Source organism: Hesperophylax consimilis, chromosome 15 (genome assembly GCF_061612785.1).
Source record: "Hesperophylax consimilis isolate HC1 chromosome 15, BYU_Hcon_1.0, whole genome shotgun sequence".
In the NCBI taxonomy this organism is placed as follows: domain Eukaryota; kingdom Metazoa; phylum Arthropoda; class Insecta; order Trichoptera; family Limnephilidae; genus Hesperophylax; species Hesperophylax consimilis.
In genome coordinates, this window is record NC_142850.1 from 3,522,682 (window position 1) to 3,543,785 (window position 21,104).

At 36.5% G+C, this 21,104-nt stretch overlaps 1 protein-coding gene across 1 annotated transcript in view; it reads right to left on the reverse strand.

Moving 5' to 3' along the window:
* Positions 1 to 321: 321 nt before the first annotated feature.
* The window catches only part of SAK (polo like kinase SAK), a 29,856-nt gene continuing 9,073 nt past the window's right edge, over positions 322 to 21,104 (reverse strand). Inside the window, exons 9-12 of the mRNA XM_089640554.1 lie at positions 20,521 to 20,770; positions 4,827 to 4,948; positions 2,495 to 2,692; positions 322 to 1,272 (exon numbers count right to left, since the gene is read on the reverse strand). Coding sequence (XP_089496680.1) covers positions 1,051 to 1,272; positions 2,495 to 2,692; positions 4,827 to 4,948; positions 20,521 to 20,770 — 792 coding nt within the window. The 3' untranslated portion in view covers positions 322 to 1,050. The remainder of the gene's footprint in view (positions 1,273 to 2,494; positions 2,693 to 4,826; positions 4,949 to 20,520; positions 20,771 to 21,104) is intronic.

The following is a 21,104-nucleotide window of genomic DNA, read 5'->3' on the forward strand; positions in this document are numbered from 1 at the left end:
AAATGATTAATACGTTAAGGTACTCGCTTAGAAGCGAATGGGGGAATTACCGCGCACTACTCACTTGTCAAAATTTCTTCCATCAATCTATTGTTTCGTTTCAGTACGATTGACAATTTGACGTGTTGTAAGCAAATCAAAGCAAGTTAATATTTGTGTTACCGTTGATCCTCTTTCGCCAAAGTTGAATTGTTTATAAAACAGAATACATTAACAGAAAAATGCATATAGGTACCAATTTTTACGTAAGCATGGGGGGGGGGGGGGGGGGGTAAAAGCAAAGCTCTTACTCCTCCCAAAAATTGTAATAAATCTGCTTACGTAATACTTGAACAGCCCCTAAGTGGCTTTCCACATTTGGTCACCAAACAAAGCTAAACGCATTTCAAGCAACGTTTCGATTTGTGGTCTTTCATACTGATCAGTATCTACCAGTTGGTGGGCATTTATCTTCCATTCTTGCTACAAGTCCTGCCCAGCGAAACTTATTACATATTGACATCTCTTCAAACAATATATTATGGCATTGATCATCGATTTTATATATTTTTTTATAATAGTTCCACTCAGGAGGCCCCGAGGAAAATAATTCTCCTCAGGGCCCTTGTCATCTTTGGGATGCTGTGTGGAGGGTCTTTTGTTATGAAAGGAAGTTCTGGGAAGGAAAATAGGTATAAGGGGTGGGTAGGAATCTGGGGTCAGTGTGTCCAGGAGTGACAGACTTATGAATTCATCTCTCCCACTGCGGTGCAAGGCGATTTTCGGAGAAAGACCTGTTGGAGAGGTGACAAGATCTCCCTCAACTAGTTTCTCCCAATCTGGCCAGCCACGCAGTTCGTGGGCAGATGCATCCGCCGTCAAGACCCCGACAAACCTCACCCCATGAACCAGAGCACCCCTGTTGAGCGACCGAACGTAGCGAAACACTTGGGGCTAACCTACGGCAGAGGTGTTAGTTACGGGTTTAATTAGTTCCTGGGGCGACGGTACCTATACGCGCCTCCCAAATTGTAAAGTAGATTAACAGGTTACACAACATTTCTATCTATTTCACGTATTTGCAAATCTTGACTGCCCGAAGGGACGTCTCCTTGCGTCGTCCATATAATTAAGATTGTCATTGTCCTGCCTCAAGTTGGCAGATGCAGTGATTTGATGATTATTAGTGAGCCCGTGTTGCGGAGCTGGATTGCACTCAGTGTAGGTATTGTAGATTCTGGCATGTTGATTGCTCACGGACTGACCAAAGTCACATTTTGGTTCCGTTTCACTCTGGAATAATAAAACAAAAAATTGAACAACAATCTTTGAGATGCTGGATTGAAATTTTTCAGTAAAGCTGAGGTCAAATGCGTGTAATTAAAGCAAACAACGCAAATCGGGTTGTGGCACAAACCGGACTTTAATATGAAACCGAATACAGCGTAAATTATGCGTCATATATCAAAAAATGCGACTCATAACTCACATTATTATTATTTTCAATTCACAAAACTGAGTGCACACTTTTCTTATATATGAATGTAACAGTGGTGATCTGTGACTTTTCAGTGAGTTAGAGTGGTAAGATTGAAAAATACAACCCTAATGATGTTGTAGATGAAAACATTATTTTATTTTTCAAAATTTTAATTTTTCTTATGAAGATTTTCAGGAATCTTTCAGTTTTTATACAATTTTTTTGAATACAACTTCATTAATGTCGAATTTTTATTTTAATCTTAGTTAATCCTACCATTCCTAAATCTTAACTTCTTTTCAATGTTTTATAATAAGCTACATTTTCAAACTTGCGGTAATTATTTGGTTTCGTTTGCCTCCTTATTGTACCGTTTTTAAATTTCTACTCAGAATATTCTCATTTCTGAGCACTGAACTGCCTCCTGTTTTATATTATGTTTTAGTTTTGTCCTGTGCTATAATAGCACTGTTATGTTTTGTCAATGCTTTGTATAAACTGTACATTTAGGATGGGTTGTTTCAGAGAATTTGAACAATTTGTCAAATTTCAAAGTTGATTTTCAAGTTCAGTGAAGATTCTATTCAAATTCTGTTATTATTTCAGTTTTGTGAAACAACTCGCTTCGAAATTTGATGAATTGTTCAAATTCTCTGAAACAACCCATCCTGGGCACTGTAGAAATAATTTAAAGAACAAGACCACTAATACTAAATTACTATTATTCATTTTGTTATAGTAAAGCGCACTTGAAGTGAAATGACACTAAACTGCGCTATATAGATGCTGTGTTATTATGATATTAGCTCACTGAAAAGTCTGAGTCAAAAAGCCACCACTGGTATGTAATTTGTACCTCAACCTACTTCATTTTGACTAATTTGCTAACTGTACAAAAAATTACAACACAGATTTGGAGTGTTACTGTATGCATGATAATAAAAAAAGGACACAGTCGGAGTTACGCAACAATTTAGCTGACACAATGCAAGAGGACCATAAATTGGCAAAACCACTTCCAGAAAATCAACTAACCGTTTTCATAGCCAGACTACCCGCACTGTGACAGAAAGATCCTATGTTTATTGAGCCTGACATGGGTGGTGTGGCCTGCTGAGAGAGGCCTAGGGCTCCCGAGACCGGGACAGGGGGTCTCCTGCCCATGATGAGGGGGAAGCAGTCCTCAGAGAGACCCTGGAGAGCTGACTCCACTTCTAGAAGGCGGGAGGCACACTACAAAATAATAATAAACATGCTAATACATATAACTTTTTCTCAAAACCAATGGACATGATTATGGCCACAGTTTTGCTCTTTTTTAAATACACCAGTCGTATGTATAGAAATAAATAAATAAATAAATTTCGCTTTTATTTTCAGTAATGAATGAATGCAAATCTTGGAAATAGTAATTAACCCACTTTCCAACATCCGATCGAACAGAAACTCAACAGATAGATTAATTGTCGATGACAATGCATTCTATCAACGTTTGGTGGCAATGACGTATATACACGCGGACTTATACGCATTTCCCTGAAATCGGATGACGTTACAGCAGTCATCCATTAAGAGGTCTATTCAGCGTTATCGCGCTGCAGAAAAATTGCAACGTGGCGTTACGGCGCTGTGTGCATTTGTCAGTCATTTGAAAGCGCGTGTTACATTTGAGTGCGGTGTATTGCGGTTGACGCTTTTCTTTATTGTTTATCCTGTTAAAATAAATACACCCTAAAGTGAATCGATATTTTTCACCATGCCGGATGTTAACCTCTCAGACAAAGACATTTATTTACTATGTGTTCCTTTGAGAACTGTCAAAAGTGATAATTTTTGTGTTATTTACGAGTTTTGCTAAAAGCTTCATAACTCATGTTTTGGGAAACGTAGCCTCATTCTAAAAAATGTTTTGGAAAGATTATGAAATCCACTATCGCATTGTGTATTTATACGTAAATATTTGCGTTTCTAAATATACATTTTATGAAAACGTCAAAAATATGTAAGAATCGCTTACCATTATTTCAAAGCCGTGAAAAATGTACTTTTTTCTGAGTATCATAAAGAAATAACACTTTATATATTGAAGAAATATAATTAAAAACTATTAGTCACCTCAAAATATTAACCATCCAAACTAAAATATTTTTAATAAATTATTTAGAAACGCAATAAATTATGAACGAACAAGATGACAGATTCAATCGGCTTAGATAATGCACTTCTACGTTCCATAGATATTCTTGAATACAGACGCGTAGCGTTATTAATTATCGATACTCTGTTCTTTAAATCATGGCAATCCATATACTAGTGATGGAAATAAATCGATTTTTGTAAAATCTCGCGCGTTTACGTGAAAAGACGTTCTAATGTCTTGACCGCTATTATCATATTTACGTCTTTTGACGTTCTACTGTTCTGAGTGGTTAATTCTATTGCGGATGATGTATCAAATGATGGCGACACTACGGACGATGAGACCTTTGTTTGACTTTTTTTTTTTCAAGTTTTTATAAAAATTAGGACCTAGTCACGCTCCTTTTTCTGACGCAAAAACAACACCTTATTTCAATTTATTTTTCACTTCGTTACTTTTTAAAAATATCGTCAAAGAAACTGATAATTATGCTGCACAATTTTTGAACACAGGAAATTTGAAACCGTATTTACGGGAAAAAGTGGACACCAACTAGTGTTAATGAAATAAAAGCATTCATTGCCGTCTTACTGGAACTAGGAACTAAGAACTGGACTACGTAGACTATGCGTGTGAAAACACGATTGTGAAGCAGCAAAATTTTATATTTTTTGTTGTTATAATTGTGTAGTTTCTTTTTAATTTGAAACTTAAAATATCATTCTTTACTAGTTTAATTGCAAAAATAATCAATGAAATTTGGTGATTTTTGTCAAAGTTATTGTATTTTTATTTAATACTATACTTTATAATGTAAAAACAGTAGCAATTGACATACAAACTTGCAAAATAAGCATAGCACTAAAACGATTAATATACTAAATAAATGTCAGTCCTACCCGATAGGCATTTGGCGAGTTCAGTTCCTGGGTAGGAAGGTTCAATCGTCAGTCAAACTTTTTTTTTTTTAAAAGACATCTTTTTTATAAATTGTATTGTAATAAAAACATAGTTTTTTACGGGTTGAATAAGGTAAAAAACAGCTAGCACCAGACAAGAACAATGGAAAACAATGGGTGGCAGGGCAGCCATTTTGTTTTGCAAGTCAGTATTGCCACAAATAAAATATTGCTAATGCAAACTCTTATAACTATTTTTAGAGTTTAAATTTATTAAATTGGACTAGGGAAGAACTCTCATCGTTCACAATGATATTTTTTTACTTACTTCTTGGAAGTGATCATAGCACTGTTGCAAAGGCGTTTCTAGATTTTTAGGATTGTGAAAAGTATTGCCTTCCTTATCAACAATTTTTACACCATCAACAGAAGATATTGTTATTTTCCCACCTGCAAACACAAAGGTATGAATGTAAAAGCACTATTTATTATTTACCCTTTTAGCATGGCTCGATTCAAGAGTGGATTCAGGACAAAACATACGCAAAAACATTAAAGCTAAATGAGGGGGGGGCGGAGTGATTTATTTTTTAATTTGCCGGTCCCATAGGAAGGCTAATGTGAAGAATTCACACACGGATCTGCCCGGCGGATCTGTCCGCCGAGCAGATCTGCCGACGGCAACATACATTTGGACATTTGAGCGGCGAGCAGAGGGCGGTCGCGCCTCCTGTAGTTTGTATTAAGGCGAACTGAGTTCTGCATGTTTCTGTAGGCGAATGTGTGGATGCACGGTTAGGTAGAAACTGTGCAGGTGTGTGGGTCGAGCGCGATTCGGTAATCCTCGGCAATGCTCGTGCATTGATGTGAGTCATTCTGAATCGAATCGCGCGCTCGCGAACAGCATTTAATTAAGCTCATGTAAAGACTAAATAAAGTAACACTTTTCATTTAAAATAGATATTATTATTCAATTCAATCCATTCTCTTAATCCTGCTCAAACAGGTTATGGGCCCAGTTAACGTATAACTAAAAATTAAGAGAACGCGAGTGAAATTATTCGACAAGTCTCACGTGGTGCGGAACGGAAGTCGGCCATTGTTTTAGTGTCAGAGCTAACTGTTTGAAAACGAGCGTGAAGTGTGAATAAAATTCACGATGTCGGTCGGCATCTCGGTGAAGGGTGTGAAGCCTTTCGATGGAACAAACTTCCAGGGCTGGAAAGCTCAAGTGAGTGCACTATTTGTGATGAACGATGTTCTCGATGTCGTCGATGGCACGAGAGAGAAGCCTGCTGCCGGCGATGGACATGCGGCCGCGCTGAAGAAAAACGTGAAAGATGACTCAACGGCAAAATTCATAATTCTGTCAAATCTTGACGAGGCTCAACAAGTGTGTGTGTTGTCGTGCATCTCTGCGAAAGAGATGTGGGACAAATTGTGTCTCATTCACGAGCAGAAAACCGCGTCAAACAAGCTGGGTCTGCTACAAAGATTTCACGCTTATCGGATGAGCGAAGCAGACACTGCGGTTCAGCATGTGGCCAGGGTGATGAATATGGCGAGTCAACTGAAGGACGTCGGTGAGAATGTATCAGACGCTACGATAATGGCAAAAATACTCGCGAGTCTCACCAAAAAGTTTAGCACGCTGCAGGTGGCGTGGGACAGCGTAGACCCTGCGCGACAAACTCTTGATAATCTCCAGGAACGGCTAATAAGAGAGGACACGAGGCTCAGCGGCGAAGAAGAAGAAGCGTCGGAAGCGCTGGCTGCAATAGCCAAAAATCGTTGTGGGCGAGGAACAAAAAGTGCTGAAAAGGACATGAAGAAAGTGCAGTGTTATAAATGCCAAGGCATGGGACATATTGCGAGTCAGTGTCGGAATAAGCGGAAGCCACGTGACGACGGCGAAACATCAAGTGATTGCGCGTTTGTAGGAGAGACAGGCAGCTCGATCGCGTCGGGCATGAAAAATAGCGCGCTTATACCGTGGACGGAGAGTGGCGTAATGGCGATCGATCAAAGCGAGGTCTGGCTGATCGACAGCGGCGCATCGAAACATCTAACCTACCGACGTGACTGGCTGACTGACTACAAGCCGGATAACACGGGCGCTACAGTATCGCTTGGTGACAATCAGATATGCGACGTCGCTGGTGAAGGCACGGTGCGAATTAAAAAATTGATCGATGGAGTGTGGCAAGATGCGAGAATTGAAAAAGTGCTACACGTTCCGAAATTGAGAAAAAACTTATTCTCCGTCGGAGTATGTACAAAGAAGGGACTCGGAGTGCGTTTCGAAAATAATCGGGTTATTGTGGATCGCGACGGTGAAGTGCTCGGGACGGGAATGAAACAAAACAATGACGTGTATCGCATGTTCTTCAAGGTCACGAAACAAGGAAGCACAGAAGAAGCTAACGTAGCTACGACAAATTTAACTGTGTGGCACGAGCGATTGGGACACGTCGGGAAACGAGCGATTCGTGAATTAGCAGAAAAGGGGCTCGTGAGTGGAGTAACATTTTCAGACAAAAGTGACGTCTTCTGTGAACCGTGCCAATTTGGGAAATCGCACAGGCTGCCCTTCAACAAGAAACTGGAGCGAAATAAGAAAATAAAGCCAGGCGAGAAAATGCATTCAGATGTCTGTGGGCCGATGTCAACGAATTCTGTCGGAGGATCGAGGTATTTTTTGACATTTAAAGATGAAGCTACCGGCTACAGACACGTGTACTTCATAAAAACGAAATCCGAGGTGTACGAAAAATTCAAGATCTTCGAAAAAATGATCGAAAATAAGTTCGGAAGAAAAATGAAAACTCTTCGCTCCGACAATGGCCGAGAATTTTGCAATGACCAGATGGATAAATACCTCGAAGAATGCGGAATAAAGCGAGAGACAACAGCGCCATACAATCCGGAGCAAAATGGCAAAGCTGAACGCGACAATCGGACGATTGTTGAAAGTGCTCGTACAATGATAATCGCGAAGAATCTTCCATTAACCCTTTGGGCGGAAGCAGTGAATTGTGCCGTATACGTTCTCAACCGAACAGTGTGGACAAGTGGTGCAGTAACGCCGTACGAAGCGTGGATTGGAAAAGCTCCGAATCTGAAACATCTTCGAATCTTTGGATCAGACGCGTATGTGCACACTCCCAAACAATTCACACGAAAATTCGATGCACGAGCGAGCAAAAAGATATTCGTCGGATATACGGAAGAATCGACGAATTACCGGGTGTATGATCCTGAAAAGAAAAAGGTCAGTGTGGTTCGAAATGTTGTGTTCAACGAAAAAATCGGGGCGCCAGTGGCGAAAGAAAACGAGAAGGAGGAGGAATACGAAACAATTCTTTCACGACCCGAGGAACGAGAGAACGAGGCACGAGAGAACGAGAACGTGAACGACAATGTGATCAACAACGAAGAAAACGACCAAAACGAACAAGAGGACGATCAAGACTGTGAAGATCGAAGAATCCTGCGAGATCGAGCACTGATTAAAACTCCTAGAAGGTATCAACACGAGGAAAACGACCAAAACGAACAAGAGGACGATCAAGACTGTGAAGATCGAAGAATCCTGCGAGATCGAGCACTGATTAAAACTCCTAGAAGATATCAACACAATGCAAATGTGGCGGAGTACATAGTCCCATTAACGTACGAAGAAGCGACGATTAGCACTGAAGCTGCGCAGTGGGCGGGTGCTATTAAAAACGAATTTAAAGCTCATGAAGAAAATCGTACGTGGGAACTCGTGAAGAAAACGCCGGAGATGAGACTAATTGACTCGAAATGGGTGTTTCGGGTAAAGACGGATGTCGACGGGAAGTCACATCGTTTCAAGGCTCGATTGTGCGCAAGGGGCTTCCTGCAAAGAGAGGGGATTGACTTCAAGGAAACGTTTTCCCCAGTGGTGAGATATGACTCGCTGAGAATTTTGCTGGCAACGATAGCCGCGGAAAATCTTGAAGTAATGCAATTTGACGTTCAAACTGCATTCCTGTATGGCAAACTAGAAGAAACAATTTTCATGAAAGTTCCGGAAGGACTGAAGCTGAAAGAAGACAAAAGGAACGTCGCATGCAAGCTCGAGAGGGCTCTCTACGGGCTCAAACAAGCCCCAAGATGTTGGAATCAACGATTCAACAAGTTTTTGAACGAATTCAACTTCGTAGAATGCGAAGCAGACAAATAAGTATTTACTGGAAGGATTAAAAACAACAAAGTATATCTGGCGCTATTCGTCGATGATGGGCTAGTAGCCTCGAACAATATAGAGACCCTTAAGGAAATTATTCAACGACTAAGCGAAACATTTAAAATAACAGTCGAGGACTCGAATATTTTTGTCGGCTTACAAATAAAAAGGGATAGAGAGAGAGGTAAACTGATGATTCATCAGAGCGCGTACACGCAGAAAATAATTGAAAAATTCGGAATGGCGGATGCGAAAACAGTGTGCGTGCCAGCGGATCCGCACGCAGCACTGATTCCAGTTGTGGAAAACAATAAAACTAAAAATGTACCGTATCGCGAAGCAGTAGGGTCTCTGGTTTTCCTAGCGGCTGTATCGAGGCCAGACATCGCGTTCGCAGTAAATGCAGTAAGCAAGTATTTGAACGAGCACAATTCATCGCATTGGCAAGCAGTAAAGAGAATATTTGCATATCTAAAAGGCACAACTGATTACGGTATTGAATATAAAGCGGCGGTAGTGAACCAAAATTGATAGGTTTCTCGGATGCTGACTACGCCGGGGATGTAGAAACGCGAAGGTCGACAACAGGATACGTTTTCTGTCTCGCGAACGGGGCCGTAACGTGGTCGTCACAGCGTCAAAGACTGGTGACGCTAAGTACAACGGAAGCCGAGTACGTAGCTGCATCGGCAGCAGCTCGGGAAGTAGTCTGGATCAGAAAGCTGTTATCGGACATCGGATGTCCATGTAATGAAGAAACAACGCTTTACGTTGACAACCAAAGTGCAATTCAATTAGTCAGAAATCCAGTATTTCACAAAAGAACGAAGCATATAGACATACACTTCCATTTTATCCGCGAGAAAGTGAATGATAAAGAAATTGTAGTTAAATATGTTCCATCTGCAAATCAGAGAGCAGATATATTTACGAAGGCGCTGCCGCGAGACCGTTTCCAGGATCTATGCTATAAGCTAAATATGGTAACGAGAAATGAGAAACACTCGAACGGCGGTAGTATTAAGGCGAACTGAGTTCTGCATGTTTCTGTAGGCGAATGTGTGGATGCACGGTTAGGTAGAAACTGTGCAGGTGTGTGGGTCGAGCGCGATTCGGTAATCCTCGGCAATGCTCGTGCATTGATGTGAGTCATTCTGAATCGAATCGCGCGCTCGCGAACAGCATTTAATTAAGCTCATGTAAAGACTAAATAAAGTAACACTTTTCATTTAAAATAGATATTATTATTCAATTCAATCCATTCTCTTAATCCTGCTCAAACAGTTTGTACAGTGGTTCAGCTAGCGACTGACTCAGTAGCTATGCGGACATGCTTATATACAGTTCCCGGTTAACCACAGCCGGGAATGTTCTGCATAGTAACTCTATAAGATACTTCATAACCATATTGATAGCCCATACTTACTACAAAATATTCATTTCAAATGTCCAAAAAGAGTTACTCGATCTCTGGATACGTTTTATATTCCTAAAAGCAATATAAATTACCTTGAAAATGTATTTATAAGAAGAAGCTGTAGCACATTTAATAGATTATGCCCAAACATCGATGTGTTTAACACGAACCTAGCTAAATTCACAGCATCCGTAAAAAAGTGATACTGCATCTTATTTAACCAAAAAACTTAATATTTCATTGTTTTTTTTTAAATATTTCAATTGATTAAGGGTGGGTTATAAGGCAGAATGGTGATTTGCTGGAAAACGGCTCTCTAAAACGGCTTAATACTACCTTTCGTATGTCATTCTCAGACTTCATATTCTTTGTTACCAATTAATGGACTATTATTTTTCAGTCTGCCTATTTTTTTTGTAGTTGTTGTAGGCATTCCACCATAAAAAATAAAAACATTGATACACCATACAACCCACTTTTAAAACTTGGATCTATGATTATCGCGTTAATAATGGCTTTACACAATATTTTTAATTTAAAATATGTATATAATACACACATCTGTAGAAGTACGGCCTCTTATTATCGTTATGCTATCTGTGGATATTAACAATTAAATAAATACTTCATCTTGCACCAAATTTTCAACACATTTCACAGTTTTTTACTTATTCCGGGATGGAAGCCCCCGGTGATGGCGGTGAAACTATAGGCTCCCTGTTTTACGGCGTATATATTTCGAAAATGCCATCAAAATGTTTCATTAATGGGTCTAAAAGTAGAATACCGACTCACTTAAAGAATTTCAATAATCTAAGGAAGCTACAAAAACAGTAAGTACTCACAAATTCTCTTTTTTCATGTAAATTTGACGTATTGTATTTTTTCAAGTGTCATATTTTTTAAAAGGCGTAAAATACAACATTTAATATGCGTTCCTTTTCCTAACGGTTAGCACTAACGTCATGTTGTTTACTGGCGGCATCTTTATGCAAGTGTGTGTGAGAGAATTCATTGTCTTTACGCGCTCTGACTAAGTGGGAGAGTGAACGTTTTTTCATATGGCACGTTTGGTAATTAAACCAAAAATGACCATCTCACGCCAAATCATTTTTAGTTTGGTAAAATCGGCAATTTTAAGTGATAACAAGTCAAGTTTTTCACTGTTCCGACCTTACATGGTAAGGCGTATTAATATAAGGAGTAAACAAGTTTATTACCGTTTTTTTTATCTTTAGATTAAACAGACAAAAAAAAACTTTTTAAGTAAATTTACGAGTATATCACCCTTCTGCGTATACACACGTAACCATTCACACTTTGTCAAATCAAAGATATTCTATCTATGTATTGTGTTGTAAAGTTCCAAATAATAAGGGTTTTTTAGGAAACAATTTTTTCCCTACCGAGAAAACACAAGGCCTCTAAGTCTATAATAGCCAGGTAACATTTTAAACACCCAAATGAGGCAAAAATTGTGAGGCGCATATGACGCCGTGCTATTTGTATAAAGAACAGTAACTTTAAATTCAGTAAATTTAAATGATTCACCATTTCATATATTTATTACGCATCAATACATCTTAAACAATAGGTCGAATCGTGGATTCGTTGAATAATATTTGTATTTAGGTATTATATTTCAACCCATTGACGTAATTTTTTTCAATAACGTTGGTCGTTAAGGTTAAACGCAACGCTTGTTATATTCTACGTGTTCATAGATGGCGTTAATTAAATAATTTTATTAAAATACGCTTTTGCAAAGTATTTCTTTACAATATTAAGTAAAATCATTTGTTTGCGCCCGTATATACGCAATATGAATATGAATCAATAGTTTTGTTCGTTTAAAAACTCAATTCTTTCGAGAAAGGCACACAAATACAATATTTTACCGATTATTCAATCCAATATTGTATTTGCATGCCTTTCTCGATAGAATTGAGTTTTTATATAGACAAAACTATTTATTTAGCGAATTTTGATAAAAATAAATTAATTACGCCATCTATGAACACGTAGAATATTACGAGCGTTGCGTTTAACCTTAAATGAATATAACTATTATTTCCAACGGCTAGTTATATTTTGATACAGTACTAGCATGCCTTGCACGATAGCTACTGCCATGGTTAAAACAGATTATTGTTTAGTTAACACTGAATAATTTAACAAATATAAGTATAAATTTTAAAAAAACTTTCTTTTATTTTTCGAGGTCAATATTATTAATATGTATAGATATTCTATCAAATATAAAATTTTTAAATCTACCAAATAAATCCGCCTTCGATTTTCTCGAAAACGATAGCTCAAATAAAAAAAAAATCATAACCCAAAATTGACTTTAAATGAAAGGTAGATTCATTCACAAGTTATACCGTTTATACCACGAGTTTCCGAATACCGTGCAAAACAACCTTTCTTTGTATAGGAAATGCTTCTGAAATGCGATTCGTAAAGCCAAAAGCCGTTCAAATCTAATTAGATTTAACAACAGCAAGTGAATGATAAACAATTATAAAAAATGTCAAAGTAAATGCTTTACCAAAATAGTAGGTTCTGCAAATAAGTCATACCTTTTTACTAAGCTGTTTGTTTTACTTAATATTTCCGATTGCGTACGTGATGATGCGCGACATGATGTACGCACATTTGACGTTGTATTTTGACAAGTTCATTAATGTACAACTACCGCCCTCTAGCGACAAAAAAATGAAGAGATTTTGACAGTTTGAGAAAATCCGCTGGCATATAACAAGCGCTCCTCTCAGAAAAGGACTTTTATTTACTTTGTGTTCCTTTGCGAACTGTCAAAACGCGAAAATTTTTGTGTTATTCACGAGTTTTGTTAAAAGCTTCATAACTCACGTTTTGGGAAACGTAGCCTCATTCTAAAAAATGTTTTGGAAAGATTATGAAATTCACTATCGTATTGTTTTGTTGTACGTAAATATTTGCGTTTCTAAATATACATTTTCTGAAAACGTCAAAAATATCTAAAAATCGCTGACCATTATTTCAAAGCTGTGAAAAATGTACTGTTTTCTGAGTATCATAAAGAAATAACACTTTATATATTGAAGAAATATAATTAAAAACTATTAGTCACCTCAAAATATTAACCGTCCAAACTAAAATATTTTTAATAAATTATTTAAAAACGCAATAAATTATGAACGAACAAGATGACAAATCCAAACGACTTAGATAATGCACCTCTAGATTCCATAGATATTCTTGAATGCAGACGCGTAGCGTTATTCATTATCAATACTCTGTTTTTTAAATCATGGCAATCCGTATACTAGTGATGGAAATAAATCGATTTTTTTAAAATCTCGCGCGTTTACGTGAAAAGACGTACTAATGTCTTGACCTCTATTATCATATTTACGTCTTTTGACGCTCTAATGTTCCGAGTGGTTAATACATTTTTGATAATTGATGTACTTTATCAGAATTGTTTGTATTAGGTATGTTGTTATGTATTTTTCTGTTATGGTTTGTTTTGTCATTATTTTATTGGTCAATGACATAACTACTCTGATCACTGTCATATATCAGGGTGGCCACAAAAAAAGGATTTCAAAATTCCCTGATAATTCCAGGTTTTCCAGGGCAGTTTCTATATTTTTCCCTGATATGTTTTATTTGGTATAAGGACATATAGTTCAAAATTTTATTTTTGAAACACGATTTACAGATACATAAATAAAGGGAATTCCGTCATCTAAAGCATTTATTATTTCCTTGCACCACAATGATCTATTCAAAACAAAATACACTTATTACAAATGTATCTTCCAGAATGCGACTATTACATATTGCTCAATAAAATTTAACCTTCAGGCCAGTTCTCACAGTTCGTATTTTTAAAGTTAGTGTAGCTTCCCACATTTGCAGATTCGACCCTACAATAAAACAATTCTTTGGCCTGGTATTTTTATAAACATATTGTCTTGTTTGTATCATTTATGATTTAAGAATTCATTTTATTTCACGCAGCGGCAGCTTTCAAATAGGGCTGTTCGCTTTATATTTTATGATCACCCTAGTTAAACCATTATGCCTAAAAATATTTGCCAATACCTTTCCCACCCCTGTCCCATAGTAATAAAAGCCCCAAATAAAGTTTCATCTCCCTTAAAATAATTCCTTTAAAATATTTGTATTGTTTAAATCACGTCTGTATCATTAAGAATAGTTAAGTGCATTTTATTTTATGTTAAGAATGTTGTTTGCCAACGAGCGGGTGGAACATCTTTATTTTGGTAAAATGTCCTTCAGAATTTAGTTTAAATACAGATACCTCCCAGAAAAAGAACAGTATTGGAGTGTTGCTATAACGGGTAGGTACAGACGTACCTACGCAGTCAGTCGTGAGATAATTACTAGGTTTATGTAAACCTAGGGAAAACTGAAGAATAAAGGAAACTAGACCTTTATTTCTTTCAGTTTAAGTTTTAGCAGAGGAAAATAAGATCCTCTGCAATTATATTGTGAATTAATAAATTTATATGTCAAGAAGAAGAAGTGTTTTCCTGCATTCCATCTGACGGCGTGTTCTCGTACCACGATAGCAGAAACAACAAATTTATGATATTTCGCCTGAAGACAATTTGTGTACAAATGAAAAGACCAAACAAAAGTAAGTACAGTAGAACCCCAATAATCCCAAAAACGTGTAATTCGAAATTTTCGCCAAAAAAATTTCCGCAGAAAAATTTTTTCATACAAAAATTTTTTTAATTCGAAATTCGTTAATTCGTAATTCTAAATTTATTTTTGTCCGCGCGCGAATATTTGTTGGTGAAATTCGAAAAAATTTGATTTTTGCGAAAATAAATCATAATATTTCGTAAATCTGAATCTAAAAGTCAGCCGTGGCGGTAAAACGCCGAAAAATGTATTTTTACGTGGTTATACATCGTCCTAATTAGTATTATTATTTTGTAAATCTGAATCGATTTACACTGGAATGTTGTATTTTTTCAAATTTATTTCGAATATCCGAGTTTGAAGGGCCGAGAAAATACGTTTTACGAGTTTACACCAAATATCTGTATTTAAAGGGTCGGCCGCGACGAAACTCGGCCGCGAAATTTCGATTTACGCGTAAATGTATCGTATATTTACGAATTTATTTCGAATATTTGAATTTAAATGGCCCGCTGCGACGGAAATCGGCCGCGAAATCTTGATTTACGCGTAAATATATCGTATTTTTACGAATTTATTTCGAATATCTGAATTTTAAAGGGCCCGCCGCGACGGAAATCGGACGCGAAATTTCATTTTACGCGGAAATATATCGTATTTTTACTAACTTTACTTCGAATATCCGAGTTAAAAAATACGGCGCTACGGAAATCGGCCGAAAAATTTCGATTCACGCCGAAATATGACATATTTTTACGAATTTACTTCAAATATCTGAACTTAAAAGGCTGATCGCGACGAAAAACTGCCGATAAAATGCGATTTACGCAGAAATATTTCATATTTTTGCGAATTTACATAAAATATCTTAATTTAAAGGGTCGGCCGCGACGGAAATAGGCCGCGCATTCTCGATTTACACGAAAATATATCGTATTTTTGCGAATTTTTTTCGAATCGAAATTTTAAGAGACGGCCGCGAATTCTCGTTTAACGCGGAAATATATCGTATTTTTACGAATTTAAATTCAGATATTTGAAATAATGGGCCGGCTGCGACGGAAAATTACCGCGAAATCTCGATTTACGCGGAAATATATCGTATTTTTACGAATATCTCAATTTAAAGGGTAGGCCGCGACCGAAATCACGATTTACGCGTAAAAATATAGCATTTTTACGAATTTATTGCGAATATCTGAATTTAAAGGGCCCGCCGCTACGGTAATCGGCCGCGAAAATAAAGAAATAATTGGTATTAATACGAATTTACAGCTAAAATACCACCCGGATTTGAAGAAGATTTGTAAAAATGTTGATAATGATGATCTTTAAATTTTATTACGACCGTACTGGGTGTCCGACCCTTTTGACACTTTGTTGTAACTTTGCTAGCTTTTTCTTTACAGATTTCGCACCTACATAGTATAGGGGAAAAACCAAGGCGGGTGGTTTACGACATGATTGTGTTGCAAGGGCTATTTACGAAAATAATAATAAAAAAATACCTACTTATCTAGTTTGTCTTTGTCGGCATATCTTTTGTTACACACGCCACAAGTAAAAGTAATACAACACAACTTTGGGACTTCACAAATCGTAAATAACGAATTTCGTTTTATTTTTGGAATTCCCTGATATTTTAAGAATATTTTAAAATTCCCTGACATTTCCCGGTTCGGTAAAATTCCCTGATAATTCCCGGTTTTCCCGGTTTTCCAGGTCTGTGGCCACCCTGTATATGCATGTATAAAGACTGTTTATAATGCTAATAAATAAAATAAAATAGTACGCTCTAGTGGACACTGCGCAGGCGAAGGTCACGCCCGGATAAACTGCCCAAAAGCCGCCGCCGAGCCTGTCTGCGCCACCTGTACAAGATTTGGGAAGCCCGCTGCACATCCGACTGGAGACAAGGACTCCTGCCCGGCCTACAAGGCTGCCCTTGCCAAGGACTTTGCAACTATTGATTATGGCGTCTAATTACATTGAAGAAGATGACGAGGTAGATTACGAAAATACTCATAATTTCTGTGATTGGCTAAAGTTTCATAGCAACTACAATATGGAAAATATTAATATTGTTCAGTTGAATGTTAGATCGATTTATAAATACTGGGATACTTTGAATGTCTACTTAAATACTTGTTGGAAGCATATTCATGTGTTAATGTTATGTGAAACGGCTATAACACCGAATCTTGTCTGTCTGTATAATATTCCTGGATTTAATTGTTACAACTATTGCCGAACTAAAAAATCTAGAGGAGGTATATTGCTATATGTTCGAAATGAATTCACATTTCAACAGAAAACAATAGAAACAAATCATTTTGAATGTGTGCTTGGCTCTATGACACTTCCAAACAAGAGTATTTTAAACATCATAGCAATATACCGCCCCCCCAACTCTAGCCAACCACAATTTCTTAATGAAATATCTGCCATTCTGCATACTATAAGCCCCAAAGAAAATGTTTTACTTATAGGAGATATTAATCTAGACTTGTTAAATTGTTAAAACCCTATTATTATGGCATATGAAAATATAATGTCGGATAATTATTTAATCAAATGTATTTGTGACGTAACTAGAGAAGCAGTTTTAGCAGGAAAAGTTACTCGTACTTGTTTAGACCACATATTTGTCCGATTAAACAGTGGATGTAAACAAAGCGATTCTCTTTCCTCATGTGTATGTAATAATATTACTATAGCAGATCACTTTTTAACTGCAGTTAATATTAAATATAGTGCAAGGAAAGAAGCCCCAGAACACGGGGAAAGAATTTCGTTTTTATCGCAAAACAAAATCGACAATAACATTCATAATTTTAAGTGGCACTCCTTGCTTGAGGAACAAGATTGCAATATACTATATAGTAAAATTAAAAACAACTTTAAGAATTTGTATGAACAGAGTAAAATCGTTATGAATTATAAACTCAAAAAAAGACCTCTGTCAATAAAACCTTGGATAACTTCTAATATCTTAGAAAACATTAAAAAAAAGATTCATTGTACAGAAGGTGGAAGAATTTTCCTAGCAATCAATTCTTTGAATTGGAATATAAAACTTTCAGAAATAAGGTGACAAAAGAAATTATTAAATGTAAGTCTACCTTTTTTAACAATAAATTCAAAAATTATTTTGGAAATACAAAAAAAACTTGGGATGAAATAAGTAAATTATTAGGACGCAAGTCCAAAAGTAGTTGTGACGAAATAATCTCGAAATATATGTTAAATACGAATAATGAAGAAACCGTAGCAGATAAGTTTGTTGAATATTTTACAAATAGTGTTAGCTCTATGATACATAAATGTGACTATTTAGCATCGACCGTCAGGCCGAATGAAGTGCAACATAGTATGTACCTACCCAGAGCTATCTGCCAAGAAATCAATATTATTGTTAGCAAATTAAACAACTCAAAGTCACCAGGGATTGACAACATTCGAATGTTTGACATTAAGACCCATATTAATATTTTAGGGCCTGTTATAACACACTTTATCAATTTAATTTTATCGCAAGCAGTAATACCAGATGAACTAAAAAGTAGCATCATTAGGCCAATTTACAAAGGGGGCAAACATACAGATATTCAAAATTATAGGCCAATAAGCATATTGCCAGCCCTAGAAAAAATACTTGAAAAATACATTTCCATAAAACTTAATAAATATCTAGAATCTTTCTCTTTGTTGGATCCCAACCAATATGGATTTCAAAAGAAAAAAAGTACGGAAATGCTGCTTCAGGAATTTTCAAATCACATAAATTATGAATTAAATCTAAAAAAACAAGTGTTGGTTTTATTCATAGATAACTCTAAGGCATTTGATACCATTGATACAAATAAACTATTAGAAACACTGGAGGCAATAGGAATTAGAGGAAAGCTGCTAGTTTTATTAAAAAATTTACTAACTGATCGACAAATAAGAGTAAAAATTCTTAAAAAATTAGCAAAAGAAAATATATCTCAACAGGTGTTGCACAGGGGTCAATTCTAGGGCCAACCCTTTGTATTATTTATGTCTCAATTATGAGAAAATTGTTTTCATTCGTTAAACATTTTGTATATGCAGACGATACGGCGCTCGTAATTTCGCACGAAGATCTGGTTACTGCAATGAACCTTATGCAACATGATTTTATTGCCCTACTGAAATGGTCGCATGATGCAGGCCTCTTTATAAACGCCAAAAAAACTAAAATTATGCACATCAGATCTCCACACGCCAGACGTAATGTAATTCCTTCATTGTATACACACACATTTGACTGCATACATAAAAATGTTGCACAGCCCTGTTCATGTGAAACCATTGATTTTGTCAAAAGTTATGTATATTTGGGTGTTACTATTGACTGCTACATGAAATGGGATGTACACATTGCTAATGTTTGTAAACGTCTACGAGCTATTGTGGGTAGGATTTATAAAATAAAATATTTCGTGCCTATAAGTACTTTAAAGTTAATCTACTTATCTCTGGCTGAATCCACTATACGTTATGGAATTACTTCTTGGGGACATTCTTGTAAAACTAATATAAGCTATATACAAACATTACAAAACTCCATTATAAAATTGTTAATCCATAAATATGACAATCAACACAGAAGTAACATTAAATTAATATACAAGTCTCTGAATATTTTACCTGTCAGAGGATTATTGTTTTATAATATTGTAAGTCAACATGTTATATTGTCTGATTCATTGTATAGGGAAAGAGTTTGCCATCCACATAACACAAGATTCACTCAAAATGAAGGACTGGTAGTTCCGAAATGTACTAATAAATATGGTGAAAGAACTTTAAACTATATAGTACCCAAAATTTTTAACCTATTACCAATGACAATTAAAAATAATAACATGTATACTGCTAATGTTAAATATAATCTAAGGAAATGGTTATTGGATAATAATGATCTATACTGATGCCCCTGAAATGGAATTCATATTCTTAGAAAATGGAAAAACAATTATTTTGTAATACCTGACTACCTACCTCTATTTATGAAACTATTGATGTACTTGTTGATAATACTAATTTGTTCATACATTTATTTTTACTTGCTTATTATATAAGGCTTTTATGCTGCTATTTAAACTTTTCTGCAATGTAACCAATTTATGTAATTATGTACCGTTCAAATTGTATCTTATGAGTGTATAAATGTTGTCTCTATGTCCCTGCTGACAAACTACATAAGTACTTTAGCGGGTTTAAATGTGAATAAAAAAAAATTAAAAAAAGTACTATGCAGGCATGAGAAATGAGGCACTCCCGAAATGAGTTTTGTAAACTCACTGGGAATAACACATTATAAATTTGTTATCATTTTGTAATGTATTATCTTGTAATAAATAAATAGTACATTCTCGTAGGTACAAGATGTAATCCGTGCTGCTTTCGAAAGGTCTCCAGAATGTATTCATGGTACCTCGATGTGCCATGAATTATGCTAATATCTGCTTGCCGCTACACACAGATCGGTTCGTGACGGGCAGAAAGACAGAGGACAGAAGGACTGAGCCGATCTGCCTGTCACAGGAATTCACGGGCAGATGCAGATCTGCATGTGAATTCTACGCATTAGGTTAGCCCTAAGTGTAGGCAATACGAGATATAAATAAAAACATTTAGGGATGAAAGGGATAAGCTTCACTTGGAAAACCTTTGGAAAGAGAATTTCAATGTAATTACCATCATAGAAGCAGCCCTCAAAGTCTGTCCCGTTCTCCATTAGGTGACACTTGGCCTGTGCGCTGTACAGCGATATCTTGGGCGTCTTGGCCTTGACCAGGTCCACGAACCTGGCAGCGTACAGGTACTTCTTCCAGTGCTTCTGCGGCAGGTTGTGGTAGGTAAACACCTCTGAGGGGGAGGGTGTGTGGGGGGGCAAGGGAGAGGTTAAGGGGTGGCCACGACCTCCGTCCACCGAGTACACTGTCGTCTGAAATTGAAAGGCTATTTTTAAATTTTTCCATTTTTTTTTCCTTTTGAAACATCTGAGATTTTAACAGGATCCCGTGGTGATGAAGATGATCGTATGTACAAACTTTTGGGATATTTTAAGAATATGGTTTTGGATGCCAAAACAAGACTAATAGATGATGAAAAATAACTAAATGCCTAGAGGAGACTTTAATGTAAATATTGATGACTTAAAGCCGAGATATTGTATCTCCACTTTTGGTCAAAAACGATTCTGAATAGTTGAATAGAATAGAAAAAAAAAATTATGAGCCTAGGAAATCCAAAACTGTAAATCTTAAATGTAAGAATTC